Here is a 27,537-nt window from a genome sequence, read left to right as displayed (position 1 = left end):
TTGGAACTGGCATTCACTCATTTGGCTTTCTCTAAACAGTTGTATATAGGTTGAGTACCATACTCAATTAGGGTTTCTTATATATATGTGTGGCTGATTGTTAATGTGAACTATGCTACCTGTAACAGGTATGATATAGTGTCAATGTTGCACATAATGCTTGTTTTCAACACCTAAGGGAGTTGTATCTGTGATGGCAGAAATGATGGATGATATTCCCCTGAGCTATTTTGTACTTACTGTCAAGCCTTTATTTAATGCCATAGCAATTTCTAAAGTAACATGTAGGAAAGTGAAGTTTAGAGGATGTCATCAGTGCTGTCATTTGAGATGTCATCAGTGATGTCATAAATGATGTCGCAGAACATGTAATGAGTGATGTCATAAGTGAGGTCATAAGCAGTGCATGGGGAGCACAAGTTATAGTTAGTGCTCCTAACTGTAAATGCTGAATGTCTGTGTATTTTTTTACTTCAAAACATTAATGTTGTCACTGGGAAATTCACCTAACTGTTTTTTTCAGTGAATCTCTAAGGTTTTTTTCCCCAACAAAAACAAATCTTGTTATTACACTTAATTATAATGTTACAATAACCTTTGTTTTTTTTAGTTTTTTTTTAAGTAAATTAATTTTTCAACTGTATGTATGTTAGAATAACTGAATAATATATTGTGTGTGCCGACATTTGTTTTAAAGGGAATGACTATTGTATTATAGCAGAAAAGAAAAGGGTGCACAATTTGCACAATGTTTTAAAAAAATTAAGTCTGAGTATAAAAGAGTAATATAACAATATTTGTGTTGAGATTCTCCATCTCCTCAATTCTTGTAACTCTCTTATTGAGGCATCTTCCCAGTAAGTTCAATAATATTCTAATACCATACTTGTTTTCACATCAAAGTTGTAATTATAATTCAGAAAGAGAGTGTTCAGTTGTTGCAATATTGTATTGTATTTGCTTTCACTTTGACAGGTCTGCATAGTAGTGTGTGTGGATGGACGTGCATCTCCTTTGAGATCTCTCTCAGATGACGGGTGTGCGTAGTAAGGTGTATGGGGAGTGACTGGCCTCTCCTTTGAGACCTCTCCAACAAATGACGGGTGTGCATAGTAGGGGTGGGCGGAATTTGCGAAAGTGACTTTTGCAAATTATCGCGAAAATGTTAAAAATCTCCGCAAACACGCGGAAATATCGCGAAGATGCGGAAGTTTTTTTTCCCACCCGTTCGTGGTATTTTCTGCGTGGTCGCGGCTCGCCAACTTACCCATGCGGTTGCTCACGGGCTGGGCCATCTTGTTTTCACTCTTCTCGCGGTGCATGATCGCGAGAAGAAAGACGTGATCGCGCGAACAATGACATTACTGCGGGCGCGAACTGTCGCGAGACAGCGCAAATGGCTACCAACAATCCAACATCTCGTGGAGAACGCGACCGGATCGGGAAAACTTGTCGGCGAACGCGGGGATTCAGGTAAGGCGATCGTGCGCGTGCGAGAATGTATTATTTTACAGCGCAAGCAAGAAACAAATTATCGCTAAGCTGCGGAATGCGGAAATTTTGACATTTTCGCGCTCTCCGCGGAACGCGAAAATGTCAAATTATCGCAATTTCTGCGAGCGGAACGGAAATTTAGCCCAGGCCTAGTGCATAGTAGGGTGTGTGGAAAGATTGGCATCTCCTTTGAGACCTCTCTCAGATGACAGGTGAGCACGATAGGGTGTATGGGAAGTGACTGGCCTTTCCTTTGAGACCTCTCCCTCTGTTGACGGATGTGCATAGTAGGGTGTATGGAGAGGGACAGACATCTCCTTTGAGACCTCTCTCTCAAATGATGGATGTGTGTAGTAGGGTGTGTGCATGGACTGGCCTCTCCTTTGAGACATCTCTCAGATGATGGGTATGCGAAGTTGGGTGTATGGGGACTGACTGGCCTCTCCTTTGAGACTTCTCTCTCAGATGGCCGGTGTGCGTAGTAGCGTGTATGGGGAGCAACTGGACTCTCTTTTGAAAGCTTTCTCTCAGATGATTGGCATGCGTAATAGGGTTTGTGGATGGACTGACCTCTCCTTTGAGACCTCTCTTTCAAATGATGGGTGTGAGTAGTAGTGAAGAGAGAGGGAATGGCCTCTCTTTCACACCTCTCTCTCTCCAATGACGGCTGTGCGTAGTATGGTGTGCAAATGTACTTGCATCTCCTTTCAGACCTCTCGCTCAGATGATGTGTGTGCATAGATGGTTGTGTGGATGAACAAATATGTCATTTGAGATCACTCTCCAAGATGACGGGTGTAGGTAGCACGGTGTGCGGAAGGACTTGCCTCTCTGCTGAGACCCCTCTATTATATGATGGCTGTGATGAGTAGGGCGTTAACTCTCTACTCAGAACTCTTTCCAAGCTGTTGGGTGTAAATAGTACACTCTGATAAACACCTTCTCCATCAAAATTGCTTCCTACAGTAACAAATCTATGTACTAGACTGTGTTCAAAGATCACCTACTCTATCCTATTGTTCACGATCCTGTGAGAGTCTCGCAAGATTGGAATATGTTTTAAAAAACAGAATTAACCTTCTAATCAACACAATATTTAATTCTTACAAACTTACTCTCAATAACAAGGATCACAATATGCAATCCTACTAGTAGACTGTAGTGAGAACTCCTTTTTACTATTCACAATCCTGCAAGAGTGCTTCCAGATCGTAAACGTTTTTTAAAATAATATACTTTTATTTTTATCACAATAGTTATCCCTTAGAGACCGCCTCTCTGAATCTAGGGGGAAAGCATGCCTTTCTGATGCCTGCTTATATACCTTTTTTACTTAATTTCCACAACACCTGCAATTTTTCACAGTAAACAGTAATGGGGCAATTTCATTTCTAAAATTCCAACAGCCAGCCAATCAGAGCACTCACTCTCATGGAACTCGCTGGAGCCTCTTACTCCTACAAGAACGTGACGGCTCACAGGAATAACAAGTCTCTCGACCAATAATCAAAAAAATGTATTGTATGCTCTTGAGGAACACCCATGAGACTTTCGCAAGCCCCACTCCCAAAATAAATGATTATTTTTTACCTTAATTTCTCAAAAACTACTTAACGGATTTAAACCAGAATACAAAAAGCACAATTTGTGGACCAAGGTCTAGCTTCCTGACAAATTTGGTGCAAATCCGTACAGCAATTTTTGCTGAAGCCCGTCATAGAAAAGTGTATGGAAAATGCATGGGGATTTTGTGTTTTGCGACCCCCATTTTATCTCGTCCCCGCTTGATGGATCACCCTGAAACTTTCTATGCACAAACAAGTCAAAATGTAGCAACTTTTGTGACATTTTCGTGGAGATTTGTCAAACGGGGCTAATGCTATTAGCAACACAAAAAAACGCTTTTCCTATGGAAAAGTGATCGTAACTATAACTACCATCCTAGAGCCATTCGTGGCCCCGGGGAGCCCACCCCGGGGACGAAAAGTACACATCTAAAAGGAAGGGATTCTGCACGGCCCCCCACCTAAGCCTGGTGAACACATCCCTCAGGACCTCTATTCACTTTAAAAGGGAGGGATCCCATGCCCGGAACACATCAGTTTTCTTGCCCGCACTGGTGCAGCCAGGGAAACTTGTGTTTGCCCTCCCCTGGAGGGAGCATTTTCAATACTCCAGCCAAATAGGAGCAAGCACAAAGTCTGCTCTCAGCGAGCAGGAGTTTTAAAAAAGAAACCGCCAGCTGAGAGCAGACTTGAGAGTTGTTTCTCTGCCTGTACTGATGAGGGCAGGGAAACAAATCACCAAATTGCTTCAGCACGGAGGCAGCAGCATAAATAGCTCTCCCTCTGGTGCATGGTGGGTGCCCTAGGTGGGCATCAGGATGCCCACCTATATTAAAAGTAGGCCCTGGGAATGCGATACCTAGGGCCAGAATAGGCTCGGGTAGAGGGGCCACGTGGCGCTCCTCTCCTTTAGAAAAAAAACTGTGCTGGGGAATGGAGATCACAGGGCCTTTTAAAGGCTCAGGGAGGGTGCTCACCCCCTTTTGAAAATAAAAAAATCACCTACAAGTTCCGCCCCTTCCGTGTTAGTCTGCAATATGCGTTCCCACCATTTTTCAGGCTGATGGGCAGTGTGTTTTCTCTAAAATTGCACATTGAAAAATGATCAGAAATCCTTGATGGGGGTGAATGCATCATTGATATATTGGAGAAATGCATTGAAGAGACTAAAAATTCTGAAGTGTATACATTTTCTATTCAATAATTACCGGTCCCGACCCCAAGAGAGTACTGCTCCCTTCAATTTCTTCTGATCATAGTAGTAAAATGAGGTTTGGGATGAGTCAAAGGAGGGGTAGGGGAAGGAAGAGTCTAGAAAGGTTATTAGGGAGATCATAGTAGTACAATGAGGTTTGGGATGAGTCAGAGTGGAGGTAGAGGATATATTGAAAGAGGTATAGGATGATACAGAGTAGTGGATTTGAGAGAGTTGAATGGATTTTTTACAGTAGGAGTAAATTAATAAATATATAGAAACATAACTAGATGGAAAGGTATATGTGTGTATGGAAAATAATAAAGAGAAATAAAGCTGTATAATATAAAGTCCCATATGTACATGTATGGATAAATAGTTAAAAATTCAGATTTGCAAGTGTTACTGTGCATAAAACTGATTTATTTATGTATTGTTATTTATTAGGTTTTTAATTGTGTGTTTTTATGGGTTTTTTAAAAATAATAATTTTTTATTTTTATTTTATATTTTTCTCCAATATTTCAGTAGTGAAGCACTTATAGATACAGTTGTTATGATCATATTTACACACTGTGATAGATAAAATAAATAAAGCAGAGACCATCAGCATAAAATCAAATAACATAAATGTAAACTATGCAGTGACTTCTATACATGTAAAGCATAAAATAATATATGTGTGTGTGTGTCTGCGTGGGGGGGGTGTGTGTGCTTGTGTGTGTGTGCATGTGTGTATTTTAACCATAAGTAATATATACATTTGTTAAGCAGACCTATAAGAATACATATATATTTTTAAACCATAAGTAGTGTAAATATTTGTACAAGGAACTGCACATATCTAAATACAATCAAATTATACATTTTTACCTGCACAGGCATATGCTGTACATTTGTGTTTTGAGTATGGTGGGCATGTAGGAAAGATCAAACTCTTGAGTAGTCTTCTAAAGATAAGATACTTTTCAGTGGATTTTACTTTTGGAGCTAATTCATTCCACATTTTGGCTGCATAAAAGAACGATGTATCACCCATGGTTTTTTTCCTCTATGCAGGGGTTTTGAGTCGGGGTGCCAATCTGGAGCGGATGTTTCTTTGTAGCATGTGTTTGATGATTTCCTGATGAAAAGTGGTCCTGTTCCATGTATTGCTTTGTGGATAGTCTAAGGCAGCTTGAAGGTGGGCCTTCTGGCAACCTGTAACTCATGTAGTGTCCTCAAGGCAGAGGAGATGTGGGCTTGCAGCTTTATATGTAGGAGTAGTCTGGCAGCAGAGTTCTGAATTTGTTGTAGTCTTTTTATAGTTGATAAAGATGGTATTATCAGAGTTTAGACAGTAAAAGAGAGATGGTTGGCTTGGACCTGTTTGTGGAAATTCTAGGTAGAGGATGATGTGTCGCCGAGTTTCCATAGTAACAAAGCTTGATCTTGATAACTTATACATTGATAGCTTAGAGTCCATGGTAATTGCAAAGTTTCTTACTTACTCGGATACTTTAGGAGGTGGTCCAAGATCGTCAGGCCAAGCATAGAGTGGGTCATAATTATTCCAGTCGCCACAAGTGAGTATTTCACTTTTGGAAGCATTCAATTTGAGGTAGCTCCATATCATCGACTGACCAACAGCTCTGAGACAACTGAAGATTATGGAGTTTCTGTGGCCTTTGGGGATTTCCAGTTTAAGATGTATTTGTGTGTCATCTGTGTAGTTATAGCATATCAGATGAAATATATTTTTTCATTACTGGTAATGACTTCTTGTAGATGTCGAAGTGCATGTGTGAGATGATAGAGCATCGAAGGACCCCTGCTGTAGTGAGGTACGGTTTGGATGAGAAAGGGGGAGTATGGATAAACGTTATTCTGTTTTGATGGTAGGATATGATCCCATTAAGAGCATTTCCCTCTATGTGGGCTTCATAGAGTATATGTATTAGAGTGTTATGCTGAACTGTGTTAAAGGCAGCTAAAAGGACTAAGAGAAGTAGTGCAGTGACCCCGGACTACTGCGTTTTTAAGGTCATTCAAGATGGTGATTAGGGCAGATTCTGTGCCTCTTCCTGTCCAGAATCCTGTTTGAAAGTCAAAAAGAATGGAGCAATCTTCAGTGAAATGCTGCCCTTTCTATCAGTTTGGACAATAAAGGTCCATTTGTAATCCATCTGTAGTTGTTTGGGTCATGCGGGTCCAGGTTTGGTTTCTTTAATAATGGGCAGATGTATGACTTTTTAAAATCTTCTGGAAAGACTCCTATATTTAACACATTATTGATGATTGTTCTAATGGGTGTGACAGCAGAGGTAGTTAAAAGAGTGTTCTTGAAGATTTGTGGTGGACAAGGATCAGAAGGGAAGCCACCTGGCCTGCTTGCTTTGAAAAGATCCATACATTCACTTCCAGATAGTTGCTTGAAGGAATATGGAGGCTGTGTTAGCCTTCCCTTTAGAGGCATTGGTGGAATTGCGTTGGTGCTGGTGGTTTCCCTTTCTTTCAAATAGGAGTCCTACATGTTTGCTTTGATTGAGTAATGATTTGCAAGTTTCTCAGTAAATTATTGAGAAATGAGTTCCTACTGTGCATTTAGGTTTACGTAATTTAGTGAGAATTGTATTAAATTATTTGCATATTTATGCATTTGAATTTTGTTTGATTAGTGCCCTTTTCTAGCTTTTTTGATTGTTGCAGCTTTTCAATGTGTTGTTTTTTAGTTCTGAAGGCATCCATAGTGCTTGTTTTCTTTTGTCCTGTTTTGTTGTTCTTTTTGGTATAGGGATATTAAAAGACTCCTGGGGCCAGTAATAGAGTTTTTGAAGTGATTTTATTGTGTTTAGATCTGTGGTGAATGTTTTTTTGTGTTTATAAGTATTCAAAACTGAGTATTTTCCACGGTTGATAAACAATTGGATGGGAGGTGGGCTTAGGTGTGGTGATCTGTGGTGTTTTGTGTTGGAAAGCTATCAGATGGTAGTCTGGCCATGTGATTGGAGTCATCCTATGAATGTGTCCCGCAATGTGAATGGATTTCTGGATGATATGCTGTAAGTTCAGTGGGCCTGGTTCACAAACCTAAAGTCTAACTTTACTAGAGTAAAGTTGGACTTTTGGTCTAAGTTTAGACCAAAAGTCTAACTTAGACCAAAAGTCTAACTTTACTACTACTAAAGTTAGACTTCATGTCTAAACTTAGACGGTTGGTCCAAGTTTACCTTTGTGAATCAGGCTCAGTGTGTAGGCAAGTGATGCTAGTTCTTGAATGTCATCAGTGAGGCATAAATGATGTTGTAGAAAATGTCATGAGTGATGTAATATGTGAAGTCATAAGCACTGTATGGCGGGGCTCAAGTTATAATTAGCTTTGCTAAATATGACTGGTGAATTTCTGTTTATTTTTTTGTTCCAAACTTTAATATTGTCACTGACATGTTCCTCTAATCTTTGTCTTTTTCAGTGAATTTCTAAGGTTTGTTTTGAACAAAAACAAATCTTTTTATCATACCTAACTATAATGTTACTTTAACTTTTGTTTTTTTCTATGAACTTCTAGGGTGTTTTTAACATAAAGTAATATTTTATTACAGTAAAAAACACAGCTCTCTATAGGCAGTCCAATAGTTCAATTTAGTCCAAAAAGGCAGGGTCACAGTAAATGTAATCCAAGTCTCATGTATTGCTTGTGACTTGGCATCTTCCATCACAAAGTAACATCAGAAGGTACAGCCAACACGTGTTTCGTCACCTGTGTGACTTCTTCAAGGCTCGTGGATTCATCAAGATTGCCAGTTTCTGTAAAACAATAATCTGTGATTGTTCCAAAGCTTTAAAGAAAGTGTCAATCTTAACGATTCCACAGATGCCACATCTATAGTAGGTTTATAACAGTATTTCTTAAATGTATACTCAGAGGTTCAGTCTGCGGCTCTCATGATATCTTCTACTCGAGAGCAGAGAGTATATGACTTGGATGCCATGGCTCCTCTGGCAGAATGCCAATCAAAGACTGAAATGTCGACGCCTGCTTCTGCCAGTAGCTATTTCATCCACCTGGCTAAGGTAGCTGCAGACATTGGTTTGTAGGGTTTTTGTAAGGCAATGAGTAGTTGTCCTGCAGCCTCTTGTTTCACATCACAAGTAGCGATCTCATAATCTTTTAAGCATTGCACCACACATAATTTATTATTGTCTGGGAAACTCAGATAGGTTACCAGGCTACCTGGAATGAGATTTGGTCCAGCATGTGATAGTAAAGGAAACGCCTTCTGGAGAGAATACTCTACCTGACAGATCCAATGCTAATACGTCCGATACCCTCTTACAGGAACTCAGACATAATAACATTGTGGGTCGAAATCTGTTTGCGCGACAAGTATCTGTGCACTGGCCATTCCTCTAAGAATTTGAGAACGTCATTCACATCCCAAATGGTTGTATATTTGGGCCTTGGAGGGTTGACCATAAGAAATACCTTTCATCAGTATGCAGACTAAAGGGTGCTTCCTCACTGGTTTTCCCTCTACTGGGTGGTGTCCTGCGGAGATAGCTGATCTGAAGTTATTTACACTTTGGTATACTAAACCAGAATATGCCAGCTCTGAAAGAAAGTTTTATTACAATACAATGTTGTGCTCCCTGGGATCAACATTCCATATGTTGCACCAAGCACACCATCTTTTCCAAGCTGAATTATATATTTTATGTGTGCTATCTGCCCAGACCTGCCTTATGAAGGTTGCAGCCTGTTGTGAAATGCCTGGGGTGTGCCATGTTTCCCTGAAACCATCCAAGCCATCAGCTTGAGTTGCCCTGATAGACTCAATGGGTGGGGAATACACTCCCGATCTAGGAGGTGATCCGTTGAGCTGGGAGCCGAACTGGAGATGCACTCGCTATAGATAGGGCTACTGGGAACCAAGGTTGAGCCCTCCAGTAAGGGGCCACCAGAATGAATTATGAAGCATGATTTGTGACAGGACTCGGTAATCATCAGCAACGGGGGAAAGGCCTAACCCCGGAAATGTGCCAAGTCCTTGAGAAACACATCTGTCACTTGGGCTTCCGATCCAGGCGCCAGCTGAAAAAATGTGTCAGTTGCCGGTTGAGTTGTGATGCGAATGGATCCATTTTGCATGGACCCCACAATCTGTTCAGAACTTGGAATACTGAGTGATTCAGTTTCCAGTTGCTGAAATATCGCAAGTGGTGGGAGTTCTAGTCGGTTATGGTGTTCCTCTTGCCTGGTAGATATTCTGCTGTGAGGGGGATGCGATAATCAAGGCAGAAGTGCCAGAAGTCCGTGGCAATTCCTGCTCGTAGACGGGAATTTGTCCCCTCAAGTTTGTTAATGTTGTGAACTGCTGAGATGTTGTCTATCCTCAGCAAGATACAACAGTCCATCTTAATAGCGGAGAGACTCCTGATGACAAAAGAGTTCACTAGGAGTTCCAGGAAATATATGTGGAGACTCAGCTTCGCCTCTGACCATCGACACCGTCCCGCACCTCGCTCCCCAACCCCAATGGCTGGCATCCGATTCAGTCACTATTTCTGGGGAGGTTCCGCAAATGGCACGACCATTCCAGGATTCCATGTGGTCCAGTCACCATGTTATCTCTGTCCTGGCTTTGCCCAACCGTGGGACTTGTTCTGTGTAAGAGAGACCCTTCTGTCGGTGTTGAATTTTTAATCTCGAAAGGGCTTGGCAGTGGAGGGGGCCTGGAAATGTGGCTTGTATCGATGAGGCCAGGAGTCCCATGTTTCTGGCAATTGACCTCAATGATACAGTCTGTCTGCACAATGCAGACCTCAATGCCCTCTTGATATTGCAAATCTTTTGGGTTGGCAGGAGCAATTGTGCTCGGACTGAATCTACATGGAAACCCAGAAATTCCATATGCTGGGCTTGCGACAGGACTGACTTCAGAGAGTTGATAAGAAATCACAGACTCTAAAGAAGCTGTATAGTCCATGATAGATGAGTCCTGAGTCCTGGGTGTCTGAGGGTCCTGGGCCATCAAAAGGAGATTGTCTAGGTACATAATTAGACGTACTCCTCGAGCCCTTCTACCACTGGTCTCATCAATTTGGTGAAACACCACAGGGCCAAAGAGAGACCAAATGGAAGGGTTTTGAATTCCATGCACTGCCCTCACCATTTGAACTGTAGAAAGTGTCTGTGAGGAGGGAATATGGTGACGTTGAGGTTGGCATCCTTCAGGTCCAGCCGGACCATCCAGTCGCCTTCCTGTAGAATATCCCTTAGTAAGTGAATACCTTCCATTTTGAAATGTCTATACATTATCCAGTCATTGAATTCCTTGAGGTTTAGGACTAGTCAATGTCCTCCGCCCTTCTTTTCAACCAGAAAGATGGAGCTTACGAACCCTTTGGGTGTGGTTTTGACAGGCATGTTATATTACACCTTTGGCTAGGAGTGTGCGAATTTCTGAGTGTATAAAAACTTGCTCTGTTTGGGAAAAATAAATGTATCTTGGGGGGGCAGAATGAATTGGGGATTTGTGAAATTCCAGTTTGAAGCCTAGAATGGTCTCTAGAATCCATGGGTCCATGGATATACGTTTCCAGTTCTCCGTAAACAATGCCACTCTCCCTCCCAATATCACTTCTGAAAATTGAATAATTCTTACAGGCATATCCTGTGTCCTGGATTCCATTCTGTTGTCCGCGTCTGTGGCGAAATCTGGGACGGGCACCCCTGGGTCGCATGGGGTAGAAGGTGGGTTCTGATTGGTCACCATACCAACCAACTTTGCTGCGGGCATAGTATCCCTGGTGAGAGCTTTGGTAGGTTCCATGGCCCGGTGCACACCCTCCATAGTGCCCATCCCTTACAAAAAGGCCTCTTCTGAACCCCCTTTTTAGTGACATTTGGGCTTTGTCAAGAGTTGAGTGGGTGGTGCAAAATCTGGACAGTTCCTTAACAAAGGAACCCCCGATAAGAGGCTGTCTGCCACTGGGCCAGCTTCTGATGTGGAGAAGTCATTGAATTTAGGGTCTATTATCTGTTGAGCTCTGTAGAGATGGAGCAGTTGGTGTTACCTAGCATACAGACTGTCAGTATTCACCAGGGAGTTGGATTCTTTGGTATAGTACGCCAACTCTAAGATCTTGGTCAAGGGTCCTGTCATATCTAATAATTTCAAACACAAGGAGATGATGGACGGAGTGCTGAAACTTTTCAGACACCCAAGCCCAGTCACATATCTGGGTTGAATCCATCATCGTTCTTTACCTCACTTTGCCACCTCAGTTCAGACCCAGCCATATGCAATTCAGTCTTGAGCCTGTGGCTTATAGGAACAGTCCAGACCGAATTGCCAACCCAGGTCTTCCCTGAACCGGAAACAATCATCCTGGGACCGGTTTCAGGGTAAAACCCCTCATCAGCCAGGCTAGCTTGAATCCAGTGGCAAAGTGAGCAAGGGACCCACGTCTGGGCATACCCTGCCAACTTAGGGCGAACAAAGCAAACACAAGGAGATGATGGAGCGCTGAAACTTTTCAGACACCCACCCTCAGTCACACATCTGGGTTGAATCCATCATCGTTCTTTAGCTCACTTTGCCACCTCAGTTCAGACCCAGCCATATGCAAATCAGTCTTGAGCCTGTGCCTCATGGGAACAGTCCAGACCATACTGCCAACCTAGGTCTTCCTTGAACCGGAAACAAGTATCCTGGGACCGGTTTCGGGGTAATGCCCCTCATCAGTCAGACTAGCTTGAATCCAGTGGCAAAGTGGGCAAGGGACCCATGCCTGGGCATACCCTACCAACGTAGGGTGAACAAAGCAAACACAAGGAGATGATGGACAGAGCGCTGAAACTTTTCAGACACCCACCCCCAGTCACAGATCTGGGTTGAATCCATCATCCATCTTTAGCTCACTTCGCCACCTCAGGTCAGACCCAGCCATATGCAAATAATTTGTCTTGGCAATCCCGCTATGAGCGATCCAGGCCCTTTTTTGGGTCTTTCGAATACTTCTTCATGAAATTGACCATGGTAGGGTCTACCTCTGGTGTGTCCGCCACCTTACCCGCCAGAACTGGGTTGGGGCACTCTGTGTGGAGGCGTGCATGCACCGCTTTATCAAAGCTCTCATGTAGGTCGGATTGAAGGTATTCAGTAACTTCTGGAGGGGGTACCCAGTTGGATACTCTGGTGTGAATTATTTTGGTGGGCTCGAATTGAACCACGTGAGGGGTTTGGGCTGGAGCCCATTTCTTTTTACTGTGTCTTGCTTTTTCACCCTCATTACTGTCATCAGTGTGGGAAGAGGAGTCTAGGGTAACGTTTTTTTACGCGCTGTGTGATTAAGAGCACTCTCCCTGTGCGGGGGCGCTATATTCGTGTTCCGTCTCTCTCTTGCATCTTAGCTTTACAAAAGCCTCTCCATGTACTTCTGCCTGTGATCTGCTCTTGGCTTTACCCTTTTTTGAAATGGCTGCATCAGTGCCAATTGAGGGAAGCTGGGGTTGTCAATCCTGTTGGCGTGCCTATTCACATACCTGCCCCGTGAAGGGGCTCAGTGCCCGTACCAGGGCTTTGTTAATTGATTGTTGTACACTGCAGTCCAGTGCATCCACCAGATACGGCTCGAGCTAGTCATCCCCATCCGCCTGGTAGAAATCTACCTCCGCTTCATAAGGCTCCCATTGTGCCATTCTCTCAGTATCTATTACCTTTACGGGATTGAGAGAGTTGAGGGCGGGAGTGAGAAAAAAAAAAACCTTCCAGGACAGAGAGTATGCCTCGGTTTAGACGTGGAGGGAGCTGCCTGGATAAAAACCCTCTTTAGGCAGAGCCTATGCTGATTTTACAACCCTGTACACTTGAAAGTCACAGGGCATCGGGGAGCATTCACAGTTTGCCAACACACTTTGGCCGGTTGGCGTTATGTGCAGAAATGCCAGCGAACGCTCCGATCAATTTTAGTGTGCATTGTGTTCAAATTCTGCACATGTGCATAGTGTGTCTCTTGGCAGTCATCAAAATAGCACTGCAAGCTAGAGCGAGACGCACGCTGCCTGCTCCCCCTTCCCGCTCCACAGAGGCTGAAAGCAGCGTCGGAGCCCAACCGCTGTTAGAGCTTAAAAGTGAAAGTGGAGTCTTGGGTGTTCGGGCATACCACCGACTGTGTAAGGCTGCCCGGGGTGGGGGTTGCGCAGCGGCCCGCCCCCTTGAGGGCGGCCGCCTTAGTGCCACAGGAAGGCACAGGGGTGGGAGGTCTTGTCCCTGGGCTTGACCTAGGGAGACCCCAGTCAGGTAGCTGCTTCCGGCGGGGAGGAGCCTTGAGGGGGGGTACATATTCGGTCCCCGCCCCCTCCTCGCCCTCTTGTCCGTTCGTTTTGCCTTAGCTGCTGGTTCCGCGTCGGTCGTGTTCTCTGGGAGAGATAGAGTCACACTTCGATCGATCGCTCGCCTGGTACGATCGTCTGCGGCCCAGAACGTCCGCTTGTCGCGGTGAGTCTGCTTGAGGTGGGCGATATAAAAAATGTGTACTTTGAAAGCCGGCAGTTAGACGTGTCCCGGTCGGCGGCTTCCCTTAGCCTTGGTTATTTGCCCTGGAAGGGGCTCTCATTGGGCCTGAAGGCCCTGGGGACGGGATGTGGTCCGGCGGCAAGACTGCAGACCTTGGGTTCGAGCCTCGTGGTCGCGTCCACAGCCTGTGATCTGGGCAAATCACTTAATCACTTAATGGCCGAGTTCGCGCTATATAATTTTGCAACACCGGGGTGGTAGCGTTACTGGGTTAGCCCGGATCAGGTCTCAGTTATCCCGGTAAGTGTTGGTGATTGATTGGAAGCGAGAGTCTCGGTGGAGCGGCGGGTGATCTTGGTGCCATAGCGTGGCCGGGAGGGCCCGGATCGGTGCTTTTATTAAGGCATTCGTGGCTGCGGGGCTGTAGCTCAAGGTTAGAGCGCATGCGGTGCATGCCTGTGGCCCCAGGTTCGATTCTCCGGTATCTCCGCTTCTGTCACAGTGCTGCCGACCTCGGAGCAGGGGACCAGGGTGCGAGAGTCGGAATTGTCTTTTTGAGAGCACGGGTGTCATTATGCCAGGGGGTGTAGCCCAGTGGTAGAGCGCAGGGATTGCGTGGAGGAGGCCCCGGAAGGGCTGGATTTAGGACGGTGCGACCGTGGTGCCATCTTCTTGTGGGCGCCGGGTTTGGATGTTTATTAGGCTTTTGAAGCACCGGATGCTGCGTTTCTTTCAGATCTCACGTGTGGGTCAAGTTACTCGTGTGATTAATTTCCTCCTGGAGAGATCAGCATTTTGTAGCGTTGAGGCTTAGACTAACGGGAAGTTAGTGCAGAGGGTAGGTGTTCCTGCTGCTAAGAACGTGTGCCAAGTAGATTACAGAGGGCGTTTGATGTAAATAGGTCAGCAGGTTACTGTTTTCAAAGGAGGCACACCTTTTTACTCACAAGTTACAACTTAAGGTACGTTATTCAATAACTGCATGCACACCGCCAAGCATACATTAAGAGAACATTGTTTACTTTGCAAAAGGGCTAATTTTGGGAGGCGGGAGCTAGCATGGCGCGCGTTTGACCAGAATCGGGCAGCATAGCGCTTTCTTGCACCAGTTGCCTCACATGCTGGCATGTACGGATAGCGTTGGATGAAAGGAGAGAAGGTTAGCACTTCCCTTGACAAGGATGGAAGGGGTGTCCTAGTGGCCTTTACAACACATGCACGGTTAAGGCACCGTTACTTACTTACTGGCGTCTAAACCATGTCAGGCATGATGCGCGTTTTAGTAATACAGTGCAGCAACGCATGATTAAGAAGGGAAGTTAGCGCAATTGGTTTGTCGAGGAGAGGATGTGGACCGTCGGCTACGCTGCGGCGAGGTCGCGTACACGTGAGAAGTCCCTGGGTGTGGAATGCGGGTGGCTTGGATCTGGGGAGTCCAGGTTCGGGCCTCAGCGTGGGCATTGTAGGGAGAGGCGGTGTGGCCTCAGGCACGCGCGCGCTGTCGCAGGCGGGTCTTTGTTTTCCCCGCGCGTGAATGTGGATGTAAGGCGGTGCCATGTGGGGCCCCCCTTTACCGTGGGGCCAAGTTCTCGCTATATATATATATAATGTGCACACCGGAGCAGAGTATCAGCCATGGGAGGTGAGGGGCATTTATCTGATAGTGCTATGTGGGCACGGTGTCATGTATGGCAGAGTATGCACTATGTAGGCTTGCGTCATTTTGGTGTGTCCCCTTGCGGCGGAGCGGGTGCTATGTGTAGCGCGCGGATGCCGATTGGACTTGGGCGGGCTAGCGCGATGTCATAATAACCTCAAGGGAAGAAGGCCAAGAGTGTGGGTGCTCTTTGCCTGGTTAGTTATAGCTCAAGTTCGTGCTGTATAGGCCCCGGATTGGGATATTGCAGTTTTGGGTGTTTCTGGGATCGCTTGATTGGACCCCGGCAGAGCCTCCTTGTTGGGTTTTAGTATGTAGTTACGGGCCCGTGTTCATCGCTCCAGTGCCTTCGGGTCGAGCCTCGCTTTTGTCTGTATCTCCCGTGCCTGAATGTGCAATGGAAACACGGTGCTCGTGTAAGCGCTCCTTTTCCGGCAGGTAGAGTCGCACTATAATTTTTATCTCCTCAGTAGTGGCGACACGGAGAGGTATGCATGCGCACGGGGGGCACGTGGGCTATGCTGTGGCATCTGCAGGTTACGGGCTTGAATCCATTGTGCGGCCCCCAGCTTTCCATCCGGCAGCCGTGGCTAAAAAGAACAGTACTGCTCAGTGGGCGCATGTTTCGCATGTATGAGGCCCCAGGCTGGCAATGGCACCAGGTTTTGAGCCTCGGGGTCGCGTACGCACAATTGGATTGCGTGCATGTCGCTTACACTCCCGTCCCTGAAGGTGGAGACGCGCTATATTGTGTTTAAGTAGTTTTACACAATGAGAGGTGGTGATTGCTCGGAGATATGCTTTTGTGACATATCACATTCCTTGGGTGACATATATGATTTTGGGAGTTGCAGGCTGGGCCTGGCCTGACTACGTGTTGGTGTTTTTCTGCTGCATTACATCCTGGGGAGAAGTCAATCCCGGTAGGCATGCATCCTCACTCCCTAGTCATTGCCTCAGCTAGTTAGGGAGCCCTGCAGACCAGTTGTTTTTAGTTTTATTCCATACTTGAAGCTGGCGCAGGGCGCACCTGGCTCTGTTGGTGTCTTTCATGGAGAATTGGCGTTTTACTGGTGTGGAGGGACAGCCCAGCTGTCGTATTCGCAGGCAGGCTGACATGAGGGTAGAATAGCTCTCGGTGGGACTTGCAATTGAGCTAGGAGGGGTACTTATTTCACTATATGCAATCATAAGCACTGAGCAGCCAATAGATGGGCTTGGTGTTAGTAGTGCTCCTCGCTTTGTATATATAGAGATGCGAGGATATGTGCGCAGTATGTCAGGTTCCGGGAAATCAGGTTTATCGTGTCATCGCCTTTGCGCTCACATACACAGACATTTGTATGTTTTAAATGTATTTTGTCGTAGTGTTTGGTGACCCTGCCTCACCATGCCTGAACCGAGGCATTTTCCAAATGATATGCCTGCTTGCCGCAATTATGACTCATTGATCTTATGCAACACAGAGGCATGGCCAAGCCAGTACTATTAGCTTTGGTATGTTCAGCGTCACAGGAGTACAGATCGGGCCGCCAAGATGGAGAGCTGGGGAGATGAGTTACCCTGTCGGCTAGGGCGCTGGGCCTTGGACATGGGGAACTGGGTGGGCGTCTCGGCAATGACGCTTAAACATCCTGTGATTCTGGGCAAATCGCTTAATCTCCCTTGTGTGTGGGCACAGCTGGGATCTGCGTAGGTCAACCATAGTGGGGTATGTCGCAGGTCCTCTCCTGCCCAGGTCTCATAGAAGGGCAAGTTACTTGGGCATGCTCCTTGCTGTAGTTCAGCACACGAATCTATGCATGTGTAGGTAAGGGCAGGTTTTATCCAAAGGAGGGCAAATTACATACATCCTCCAGTATTCTTAGATATAGGCAGGCCCAGTTCCACCTCTTCCTGTGGGAGGCTAGCAGCTCCGGGGGATACTAAGCATACCGGGGCATAGTTTGTTCAGCACCAAGGGCCACTGTAGGTCAGCAGGTAAGGTACTTGGGATAGGACTCAGCAAGTAAGTAGGATGGGCGGGGTAGGGGTCAACCCACTGGGGGTGCAGTGACTGCAATTTTGGCCACATCACGATCCTTCCATCAATACTTCTTGCCTCAGGCATGAGTTTTTCATATCAGCCTGGAATCACAGCAGTTATTTTGCAGGCAAACTCTGAGGCGGTAGCACGCATTATGGTCATGTTAGGTAGCCGGTCTACGGGGATTTATTTACAGGTCTCAGGTATGAAACTGGCTCATTTCTTAGGTGTACTTGCACTTGGCAGGGAGATCGCGGTGTAATCCTCAGCTCTAGGATCCTTTCCAAACAAGATAGCCCAACAGGGGATGTGCCTGCTGTTAACCCCATGTATAATGGGCAGTGCATCAGTAGCTAGCTCTGCCTCTCACTCCTGGAGTGTGATAAAAGTAGTAACAGTTACACATTGCAATTCACAGCTTTATTAAATAGCAAGTAATTTTACGATTGTCTGAGGGTGCGATGCACAGTTATCAGTGTAAGGTTTCCACTACCCCGGCACAACGTCACATGGATTGGGCATCTAGGACACATGCTAGATGCTCTGCCGCCACCCTAATGGGAGGTTAACCCACATTGCCAGCTGGTTGACAAGGGTTGCAATGGGTAGTGCCGCCATGCGGCAATGAGTTGAAGGGTAGATAGTACTGGCAGGTCCGGCTCGCCACTTTCAACAGGGAGCTCATAGGAGGGGCCAAGCTAAAGAATCTGGAACGCTCACCGGCTGGCAAATTAGGCCGAGTGGACTTGGAACGCCTAGTGTTGAGTGAGTGTTATTGTTTCCTGGTCGTTCTTGGTCTCCTGAGGGTAGGAAGACCTAGCGGCAAGGAACAGCTAGGGTTGTTTTCGTGTGCTTCAGTCATAAAAAAAAAAAAAAAAAAGAGGGGGCCCTGGCTCACACGGTAGTGGGCAAAGATCACTCACGCCACAGGTGCTGAGGCCTGGCGTTGGGCTCCCAGGTTACTTCGGAGGGGCTAGGCCTTCAGATGCTGAAAGGATGTCCGTTGTTATTTACTCGATTGATTGATCGGTGGGTTATTTCCTGGGTCTTCCAGGGGTGTAGAGCATTAGGCGCTTGTCTTTTCATCGGGTCGGTTTGATGCGGGATAGTGGTTTTGGGGCAGGTCACAGGCTGCCTCCTCTCGCTGTGTTTGTATTTCTAGGTGTGGTCAGGTCAAGTGACGGAGGAGAGCAATCATCGCGTGGTACAGCTGGGCATGGAGGAAGGCCAGGCAAGATGGTAGCGTAGGCAGATAGTGGTACTGATCGGGGACTGGTGTGGGTCTCAATGGCAGGCCGCCATGCAAGGGGACCATGTACCTAGGGCACGTACATCAGGCAGTGACATGTGAACTGGGACCATGTGTACTAGAATATGCAGGAGTGGTTCCCACCACGGTCGGTCAGATGGGAAGTTGTCATCTTGATTCTCACTGGATACCCTCACTCCACCACGCCTATGGTAAGCTGAGGACGCCTGTTGACGCTGTTAGACCTGCTTTAGTTAGTACCGCATTGCTGTGCCTTGGCCCGGTTTGTCTCGCATCAGGGCCAGTTTGGGGGTACCGGCGAGTTGTTTGCTCCTCGGCTGAAGCGGGCGCTGCTAGAACAGGGCATGATTGATGAGGCCATGCAGCATGACAAAGGTCTTTTCGGCACTGGCAGAATGGTGCAGGCGGCGAAGTAGTGCCATTACAGAACATGGATTTGTCAACATTCAGCCAGGAAATGATTAGCAGCAGGAAGGTATTAAACCAGGGTGAGCAATTGGTTTTGGTTTCGTGCTCAACAGGAGCAAGGGCATTGCATTCTGTCCCATCGGGGTACGGGGACCGTCTATAGCACCAGATACTGTAATGCTGCCATCTTCGCCCTGGGCTGGGGGGTCAATGTCTTCCAACTTTACAGCCAGACTCTGAGCAGGCAAAGGCATACTTGCGATGGTGCAATGGGCACTCAGCAGTAGAGTAGATGGGTCATCATACCCCGGTATGACGCAGTGATGAAACATAGGTTATGGCCTCACACGACCAGGCACTCGAGGGCAGCTGTGGCGGGGGTGTGCCAGTGCCAAGAGGGTGCGGGTTGCCTGTTAGGGCTGCTGGCTTGGAGGGAGCACTACTCTGATCGCCACAAGGGCACGTTTGTTTCATAGAAGGCTGAACTGTTACTTTTATGGCATGGTGCCAGTTGCTGTAGTTATGCGCATGTTTCTTGGCAGTGTCAGAAACATTCAGAACGCAATGCTGGTGGTTAGCCTGTTGTCAGGCTGTTCAGAGGTATTTTAGCTCAGGCATGGCCAAGCATGGGTTATAGGCCGGTGGTCTGCCCTGGGATTCGTGTTAACAGGCAGGTGAAGCAGCAGAACTTGGAGGGGCTTGGGGTTGACCTCTGGGTACTAGGGCAGAGTCTGGTTGCTCACTGAGTAGCACGCCCGTGAGTTTGGCGAAACAGGTACCTTTGCGAGCATCAGTACCGGGTAACTTCGCCCGCCCTACAGCACTGGCTGGCAGCTATGCAGGTTGTGGAAGTGGCCTTCCAACAGGGGCCTACGGTCCATATGATTAAGGGAAGCACCGGGGGAACACTTTAAGCTATAAATCTGTTGGAGACCAACTGGCTTTTCCAGTATTCAAATAGAGAAGCATTTTACACGTTGTTCTCCTCTGGGGTCACTCTGACCTGTCTCTCCCTGGTATACTAGCAGAATTTTGGGAGGGCAAGGCTTTACATTTGGTGGTGACTGATGGAATACGATGGGCATACTCCAACGGAGTGAAAGAGGAAGGAAGGCAGGCTGGGCACTGCCAGGCAGGAGTGTCTTGGCAAAGGGATTGTTATTTAGCCATGCAAAGGCAACTTTGGACCATCGCCTATTTAGGTTTAAGGTCATTTCAGTCTAATCCACGGAGGAGTTTAGAAAGGTTGGGCGAACCTGTCCATATGGTGCACGCTGGCCGCCGGCCCGGTTGGGCGTAGACTTGTTTTGACTGGACCTGGGAGAAGCCCGGTATCAGTATGCTGTAGGTATGATGGCCTACCAGGAGCCATGCGCAGTTGCGCAGAGCAAAGAGGTCTTGGCTTCATCAGGCATGGTCTTATACACGCCAAGTCCACAGGGTGCCGGGAGGGAGATGGGGTGCACCTCCCTAGTTTAGGCACGGTTCTTTTCCTACTGGACCTAGGGGAAGCTTTGGCTGCAGCAGGCTGTTAGTAATAGGCTACCTTGGCAAGGAGCCCGCTCAGGAGAAGCCATTGAGGTGTCAAGGAGAAAAGTTAATAGCGCCATGTGCAAGTTCACTGAGCTAAGAGGCTTTGGCTTCGTCAGGCATGGCCTTTTACACGCCAAATCAACAGGGTGTCTGGAGGGTGATGGGGTGCACCTCTCCACCCTAGGCATGAATTTAATTTTACTTGACCTTGGTGAAGACTTGGCAGCTGCGGGTTGCGAATAGACTGGACCTACTGGGCCTAGGGGAAGCTTTGGCTGCAGCAGGTTGTAAGGAAATAGGTCTACCTTGGTGGGGGGCCCTGGTAGTGACGGTGGCCACTCCCAAGGCTGTGGAGGAGTTACAGGGCGATCCAGGGTCTGCACATACCAAGGGGTATAGCATGCAGCAGCACCGTGTGGTGCTAAGCCAGGATACCCAGGGATCTTTTAGCGTGTCCACTGGAAGACCTACGGCGCCCCGCTACCGACAGGCGGTTGTGGGTCTGAGCAACCGGGGGCTGCCATGTATGCTCCGCCCACCCATCACGGGGGGGCGTGGTGAAGCATGTGGACTGGAGGTTCACGGATGGGAGGGGTGGACCCTCCCAACATTTGGTGGTCACCAATTGGCGCTGCCATGGTGACCCTAGGCTTATCAGACGGGCAGGCGCCATGGGGCTGGCCTGCCCTGGGATCGCCCGTAAGATAACCCACCGTGTTTGCATATTTATTATGCTAATAAACCTGCAGCAATATTTCTCCACTTACATTCAGTGTCGTGTGTTTTATTATGATTATGTACTGATGTATTATATGATAACGGTTGCCGATATTGGCACTATGTAAGGCTGCCCGGGGTGGGGGTTGCGCAGCGGCCCGCCCCCTTGAGGGCGGCCGCCTTAGTGCCACAGGAAGGCACAGGGGTGGGAGGTCTTGTCCCTGGGCTTGACCTAGGGAGACCCCAGTCAGGTAGCTGCTTCCGGCGGGGAGGAGCCTTGAGGGGGGGTACATATTCGGTCCCCGCCCCCTCCTCGCCCTCTTGTCCGTTCGTTTTGCCTTACCCGCCCATCCGCTTACCCGGCATCAGGAGGGACAAGAAGGGGGGGGAAGGTTTTTCTAACAACTTTCACTTTTGTGTTGCAGGAGGAGTTACAGGGCGATCCAGGGTCTGCACATACCAAGGGGTATAGCATGCAGCAGCACCGTGTGGTGCTAAGCCAGGATACCCAGGGATCTTTTAGCGTGTCCACTGGAAGACCTACGGCGCCCCGCTACCGACAGGCGGTTGTGGGTCTGAGCAACCGGGGGCTGCCATGTATGCTCCGCCCACCCATCACGGGGGGGCGTGGTGAAGCATGTGGACTGGAGGTTCACGGATGGGAGGGGTGGACCCTCCCAACATTTGGTGGTCACCAATTGGCGCTGCCATGGTGACCCTAGGCTTATCAGACGGGCAGGCGCCATGGGGCTGGCCTGCCCTGGGATCGCCCGTAAGATAACCCACCGTGTTTGCATATTTATTATGCTAATAAACCTGCAGCAATATTTCTCCACTTACATTCAGTGTCGTGTGTTTTATTATGATTATGTACTGATGTATTATATGATAACGGTTGCCGATATTGGCACTATGTTATATATGACAAGCGGAGCGCATACACCTTCCCTGATGCGCAGCGTGTGATCGGGAGATAAGACACCCCCCATTTGCAGAACTCAGTCTCTCATAAAACCGTCCTGGCATTCCATTTGAACGAGGAATAAATGTATTTACCAATACGTCATTACATGCAGAAGAGAAGTAAAACAATACATATCTGGCTGCTAAGCAGCAAAGAAAGAGGACAAATTGGTGACTTCTACAATTATACGGGTAGCTCGTATATCATTGGAGAATGTGATACGGGAGGTACAGGGAAACATGGTTAATGTAGTTTGTATTTTTACTTTATTGTGATTGGCTGCTGAAACTAGTAGTAAAGAAATGAGAAGCATAATCGGAGCCTCCAGCCCTGACCTAGAATTGCAGAAGTAGAGGATATTTTGAATTTTTGTGTTTAGGCGACATCTAACTTTCTAGCATGTTTTTCGAAGGGATATATGATGGAGACTGTGCAGAGGAAGCAAACCATGCCATTATCATTATCGGTTATGGAACAGAAGACGGTGAAGATTACTGGATAATCAAGAACAGGTGAGTTGTGTAGCACTGAAATCCTTTGCCTCTTGGACCAGGATGATCCCCTCTCACTGGAAAAGTTCCCCAGCAAAGCTCCTGTTCTAGTCTAGTTTTGTCACAGGTTCTTGAAAGATAGAAGAGTGATTACATTTGTGCAACTTACTTTGGGTGGTGCATCGGTCGCATGAACTGCTGCACCCAAAAATTTGTATGGAGGTCTCAATGTTTGGAAAACAGGCAATAGAGACATGATTGTGATCCATGGGCATTGCATGATCAGGCTATCCATATCAACGAGACTAGCTGGAATACCTTCTTAGTCCAGGGTCCACGAACTGAACTCTGCTAGCTAGAGAGATCCTGAGCGATGGAGTAGCCCGCCTAGTAGCTCGTGGGCCTTGCTACTGAAAATCAGGAATTGCATGTTTAATGTATTTCATCGAATGGGGTATAAATGAGTAGCTTACCGCCACAGTGTGTCATTTTCAGAACAACTGAATGTGACTCTGTACACTGGCCGCCTTTAAAGGCCAGAGTACACTTTCAGCTGTTGTGCTTGTTTTTGGAGGCCAAGATTGTAACTTTTAATCCAGCGGCATCCGAAGGTCAAGGAGTGGGTTTTCCCTCACAGTACCTGGTACCAAATTCCAAGGGTAATTGTAGGCGGGAAATACAGAAAGGGGCCACTGGAATGCTCTTAGCCTATCCATCTGTGGTGGCTTTGTAAGATTGTTTTTGTAGTTTGCTGTTTTCCTGCCCCTTCCTCTTCCTTGGGTCTGTGTTTAGATGCACACTGATTTGTACTATAATTGGAATATCTATCTCTGTGTTCAGCAAGGGTATTCCAAGATATTCAATGTGGGTCCAGGAGGGCCAGATCCATGCCAGATTTTCAGGATAAATTTTCTTCAAACGTGAGAGTCGAGATAGGTGTTCTGGAACCGCCTTAACACTGGGGTTAGAAAAGCTTCTTTTATGGGGAATACATGATTTTGGATCTTTAGTGAACAGATATTTTGGTCACCTTTAATTTTGGTGAAGCTATACAAAGAGAAAACAAGGCTTATAAATCTAATTTCAGTCGTATAACAGAGTAATCCTCATATTTAAATCTCAATGACGGATTACAATCCAAGCATATCTTTAAGATTTCCTTATGTTGTTATTGTTCAAGTTTTGCTGTAATCAAAATAACATTGCAGTGTATTATTAATATCATTACTCTTACTTCTTACAGCTGGGGGACCGAATGGGGCGATAATGGCTACGCAAAGGTTAAACGCAATGCCAACCAATGTGAAATTGCTGATGAGGCCGCCACTGCTGACATCATGTGACCCCATCAGGAAGAATAGCGAGTCCCATCGTGTTTATTAACACATCACGAGCTTGATCCATGACTGAACCATGTTAGCATTGTCAGGCATTCCCATGCAAGAAAATGAGATGACCTGCACAGAGCAAAAGTGCATATCATTTGTAATGCTATTAAACTTTTTTTTATATATAAACATACACAAAATGGGATTTGTTGTTTTATTACCTTCACTAAATTGGGGATATTTTTGGGGGGAGAAAGTTAAGGTTGAGGGTGGTGGCAATTCCAACTGTATGTGACGTCAAATAAAATAAACTAGGCTAAAATATCAACAATTCATAAATATCACCCTATATAAATGTTGTCAAGATACATTTTTGTCAAGTTTAAAATGAATAAATTTAGCCAATGTCTCGCTTCGGAACATTTGGAGAAAAGTGCTCCATGGTGTAATTGGGTATAAGACAAAATATTTGTAGGGAGATTATTACAGGTCGATATGTGTGTTGGCTATATGTTTGAAGTCTCGATTCTTGCAATATTTGATGTCACCTGCTACTTTTTAAGATATTGCAAAATAATGCATCTTAAAGGACAGTACAAAAATATGCATTGCAGAGATAATCCGCCTACTGGACATCCACAGCTGTCACACTATGAACAAGGCTGAAACTGCGGATGCAGATATTGAATGGTACTTTCTAACTCACAATTCCAAACTAAAATTCTGAATAATTTCTTCATCTAAAAATATAGTCTCTTTTGGGGAATTGTAATTGGTCTGGAAACCACGTGGAGGACATGACTTGGAACCCACAAATACATCAGCGCTTTATACTTGTGTCTTCTGAACATCTTTGAAAGATACTTTGTTGACTTTATCTGAAATGTTCATGTTTTACCCTTTGGGATTCATGAAAGTTTTTTTCATCAAAATGACCAGGCCAGTCTGATACCCTCATAAAGAAAAGATTATGAGTTGCATGATTTAGAGTATTAATTAGGTGTATGTAAATGCGTTGCTCTTTGCTTCCACTCACTTTGTGGAGTTTATGGGGCTCTTCGATAACACAGTAACACATCTGAAACTTTGCAAAGATTCCCTTTAAATGAAAGAGCAAAACACAGCAAGAGAAGTGTTTTTTTTTTTTTTAGCAAAAATGTGAAAAAGCTCTTGGACTTAAAACTCAGAGAGATAAAATGAGGCAAAACCGCTTCTTACGGGATTCTGCGCAACAAACTTTCCTAGTGGGAAAACAGGGCAATAGCCCAAGGCTTCACAAACTGCAAAAAAATGTACTTCTACCATATATCAATTGAATAACAAGCATTGGCATAGGCAATAGGTCTCGCCTTTGGGACCTTATAAGTGTTTAGCCATGCAACAGTTGCATAACTAAATACTTACAAGGTCCCAAAAGCAAGACCTATTGGCTATGCAAAGCGGCCGTGCGGCCGTGAAAGTGATCGCGATAGCGATCACGATCAAACATCAAAGCTGCCGTGCGGCCGCGAAAGTGAAAGTAATCGCGGTAAAGCTCGGCGTGCGCGCCCGCGCACATGCACTGTAGCTCTAAGCTGGCCTGGTAGCACTTTTTAGAGCCCTATCAATAAGTCTCGCCTGACCCAGCGCATGCGCTGGGTCAGGCGAGACCTAAAAACCTCCCCTTGAGGGCCTGGAAAGAGATAATCAAGTGCCTGAGAGGCACAGATAATGTTATAAGGAATATTTATATTATGTCCTTTGAGTTAAATGCCCCATTCTAGTCAAATGTTCGTGCCTTCGCGAATCTTCATCTTCTACTGTTCAATGTGCAATACTATTAATAAAAAGCAATGTTAGATTTGAATGTGTTGCCATTTTTAATGTCTTTTTAAAAGCTTTCTTCTAAGGCAGCACATCCATATGTGCACATTTTAGAGTCAAAATAGGAGCCTTTACTATTTCAAAACGGCCATGTCACACATTCGCACGTTTTCAGCTGATAAGAAACTGCAACATTTCACTGTCTTTAGTTTTATTCAGAAAACTACCTGTGGCTTCCGCCATTTAAGTGGGTGTTTATGCGATCTGCGTTTCATTCGCAGATAGAAACTAGAACAGTTCAACTATATTGTATATCATTAAATAATTTCCAAAACCACATTGGATGGCTACTGAAGAACTTTCAGGAATCCGGCATCTCCACTCCGCCCCCCTGGCCCTGGCCACCATCCCACAGATCCGCAAGACCACGGCTGGCGGAAGGTCCTTCTCCTACCTCACGGCGAAGACCTGGAACTCAATACCTCTGCACCTCAGACAATCACCATCGCTGCCTCAATTCAGGGAGGACCTCAAGACCTGGCTCTTTGATCTGCAGAACCCCCTCTCCCCAGCGCCTTGAAACCCTTACGGTGAGAATTTGCACTTTATAAGAACCCTGATTGGCTGATTGATTGATAGATTGAACTGTGCATACATGCAGAACCATTCCGAGAACACAGAATGTTTTAAATTGATGCATATGCCAGGCCATTTTGTGTCTGATCACCAATTTAATAAGACCGATTTAATATATCAATAAATTAACAAATATATAATGTTGACCAGGCCCAAAGAAAATTTCTGGTTTGAAAATAGATCAAATTCAGTGCAAAAGAAGACGATATATCTAGTAGTCTGAGTAATGCGCTAGTGCAGAATTCCTATGTTGAAACATTCAAAATACAAAAAATGCCTTCTGTCTGTCAAGCACAGTCTGATGTCTGATTGGCACCTTTCTCACATAAAAATACCAGTCATTTGTATGATTCATAAGATTCTAGAAGGGCCAGGAGATGAGACTTTGATGATACAAATGATACTTCTCAAGAGCGCTGTTTCCCCTAAAAAGGGGTGTGCTGGTGCTAAGGTAAACTTATTAAGAGGACACCTTACAACAGCTGAAACAGCCAAGTTTAAAAAACTTTCTGACGGAGGAATAGGTTGATGCCTGCCTCAAGGTGAAAGAGAAGGAGTACCACACCTCTGGAGTGTGATAGAAAAAGAGCACCCTCCCATGCGGCAACGCCAGAATTTAGAACCTGGCTCCGGAGGAGTGAAGGATACGTACAGGCAGGGCTTTAAGTGGGCCGGGTTTGTCCGGGTCTGAGCACCGGCAGTTATTTTCAGGGGGCCTCAAAACAGGTCTCTATCGGGCTCTATTTTCGGGCCTCGCAGAGGTAGTCCGGTTTCCTGTTTTTTTCTTGCACCAAACTTATTTTGCTCCTACTGGAATTACCTGGCTAGATCCTGAGGCCGCTGACCTGTGTGCACGCTGTAGATCCTTTCATGCTGATTTTTATCATATGATGCGGGACTGTGGGGAAGTATCACAGTTCAGGACAGAAAGTCCTTTCTTTAATTAATGA

At 46.1% G+C, this 27,537-nt stretch overlaps 1 protein-coding gene and 1 non-coding gene across 2 annotated transcripts in view; both read left to right on the top strand.

Moving 5' to 3' along the window:
- The window catches only part of LOC146854118 (cathepsin S-like), a 40,912-nt gene extending 16,564 nt beyond the window's left edge, over positions 1-24,348 (top strand). Inside the window, exons 7-8 of the mRNA XM_085651894.1 lie at positions 22,742-22,841; positions 24,064-24,348. Coding sequence (XP_085508020.1) covers positions 22,742-22,841; positions 24,064-24,163 — 200 coding nt within the window. The 3' untranslated portion in view covers positions 24,164-24,348. The remainder of the gene's footprint in view (positions 1-22,741; positions 22,842-24,063) is intronic.
- LOC146854119 (U6atac minor spliceosomal RNA) lies at positions 14,892-15,016 on the top strand. Its single transcript, XR_014959013.1, has one exon. It is a non-coding gene; the product is annotated as a U6atac minor spliceosomal RNA (small nuclear RNA).
- Positions 24,349-27,537: the final 3,189 nt, after the last annotated feature.

This window comes from Triturus cristatus, chromosome 4_1, assembly GCF_964204655.1.
Source record: "Triturus cristatus chromosome 4_1, aTriCri1.1, whole genome shotgun sequence".
Taxonomy (NCBI): domain Eukaryota; kingdom Metazoa; phylum Chordata; class Amphibia; order Caudata; family Salamandridae; genus Triturus; species Triturus cristatus.
This window is presented reverse-complemented; position numbering and strand designations above follow the sequence as displayed.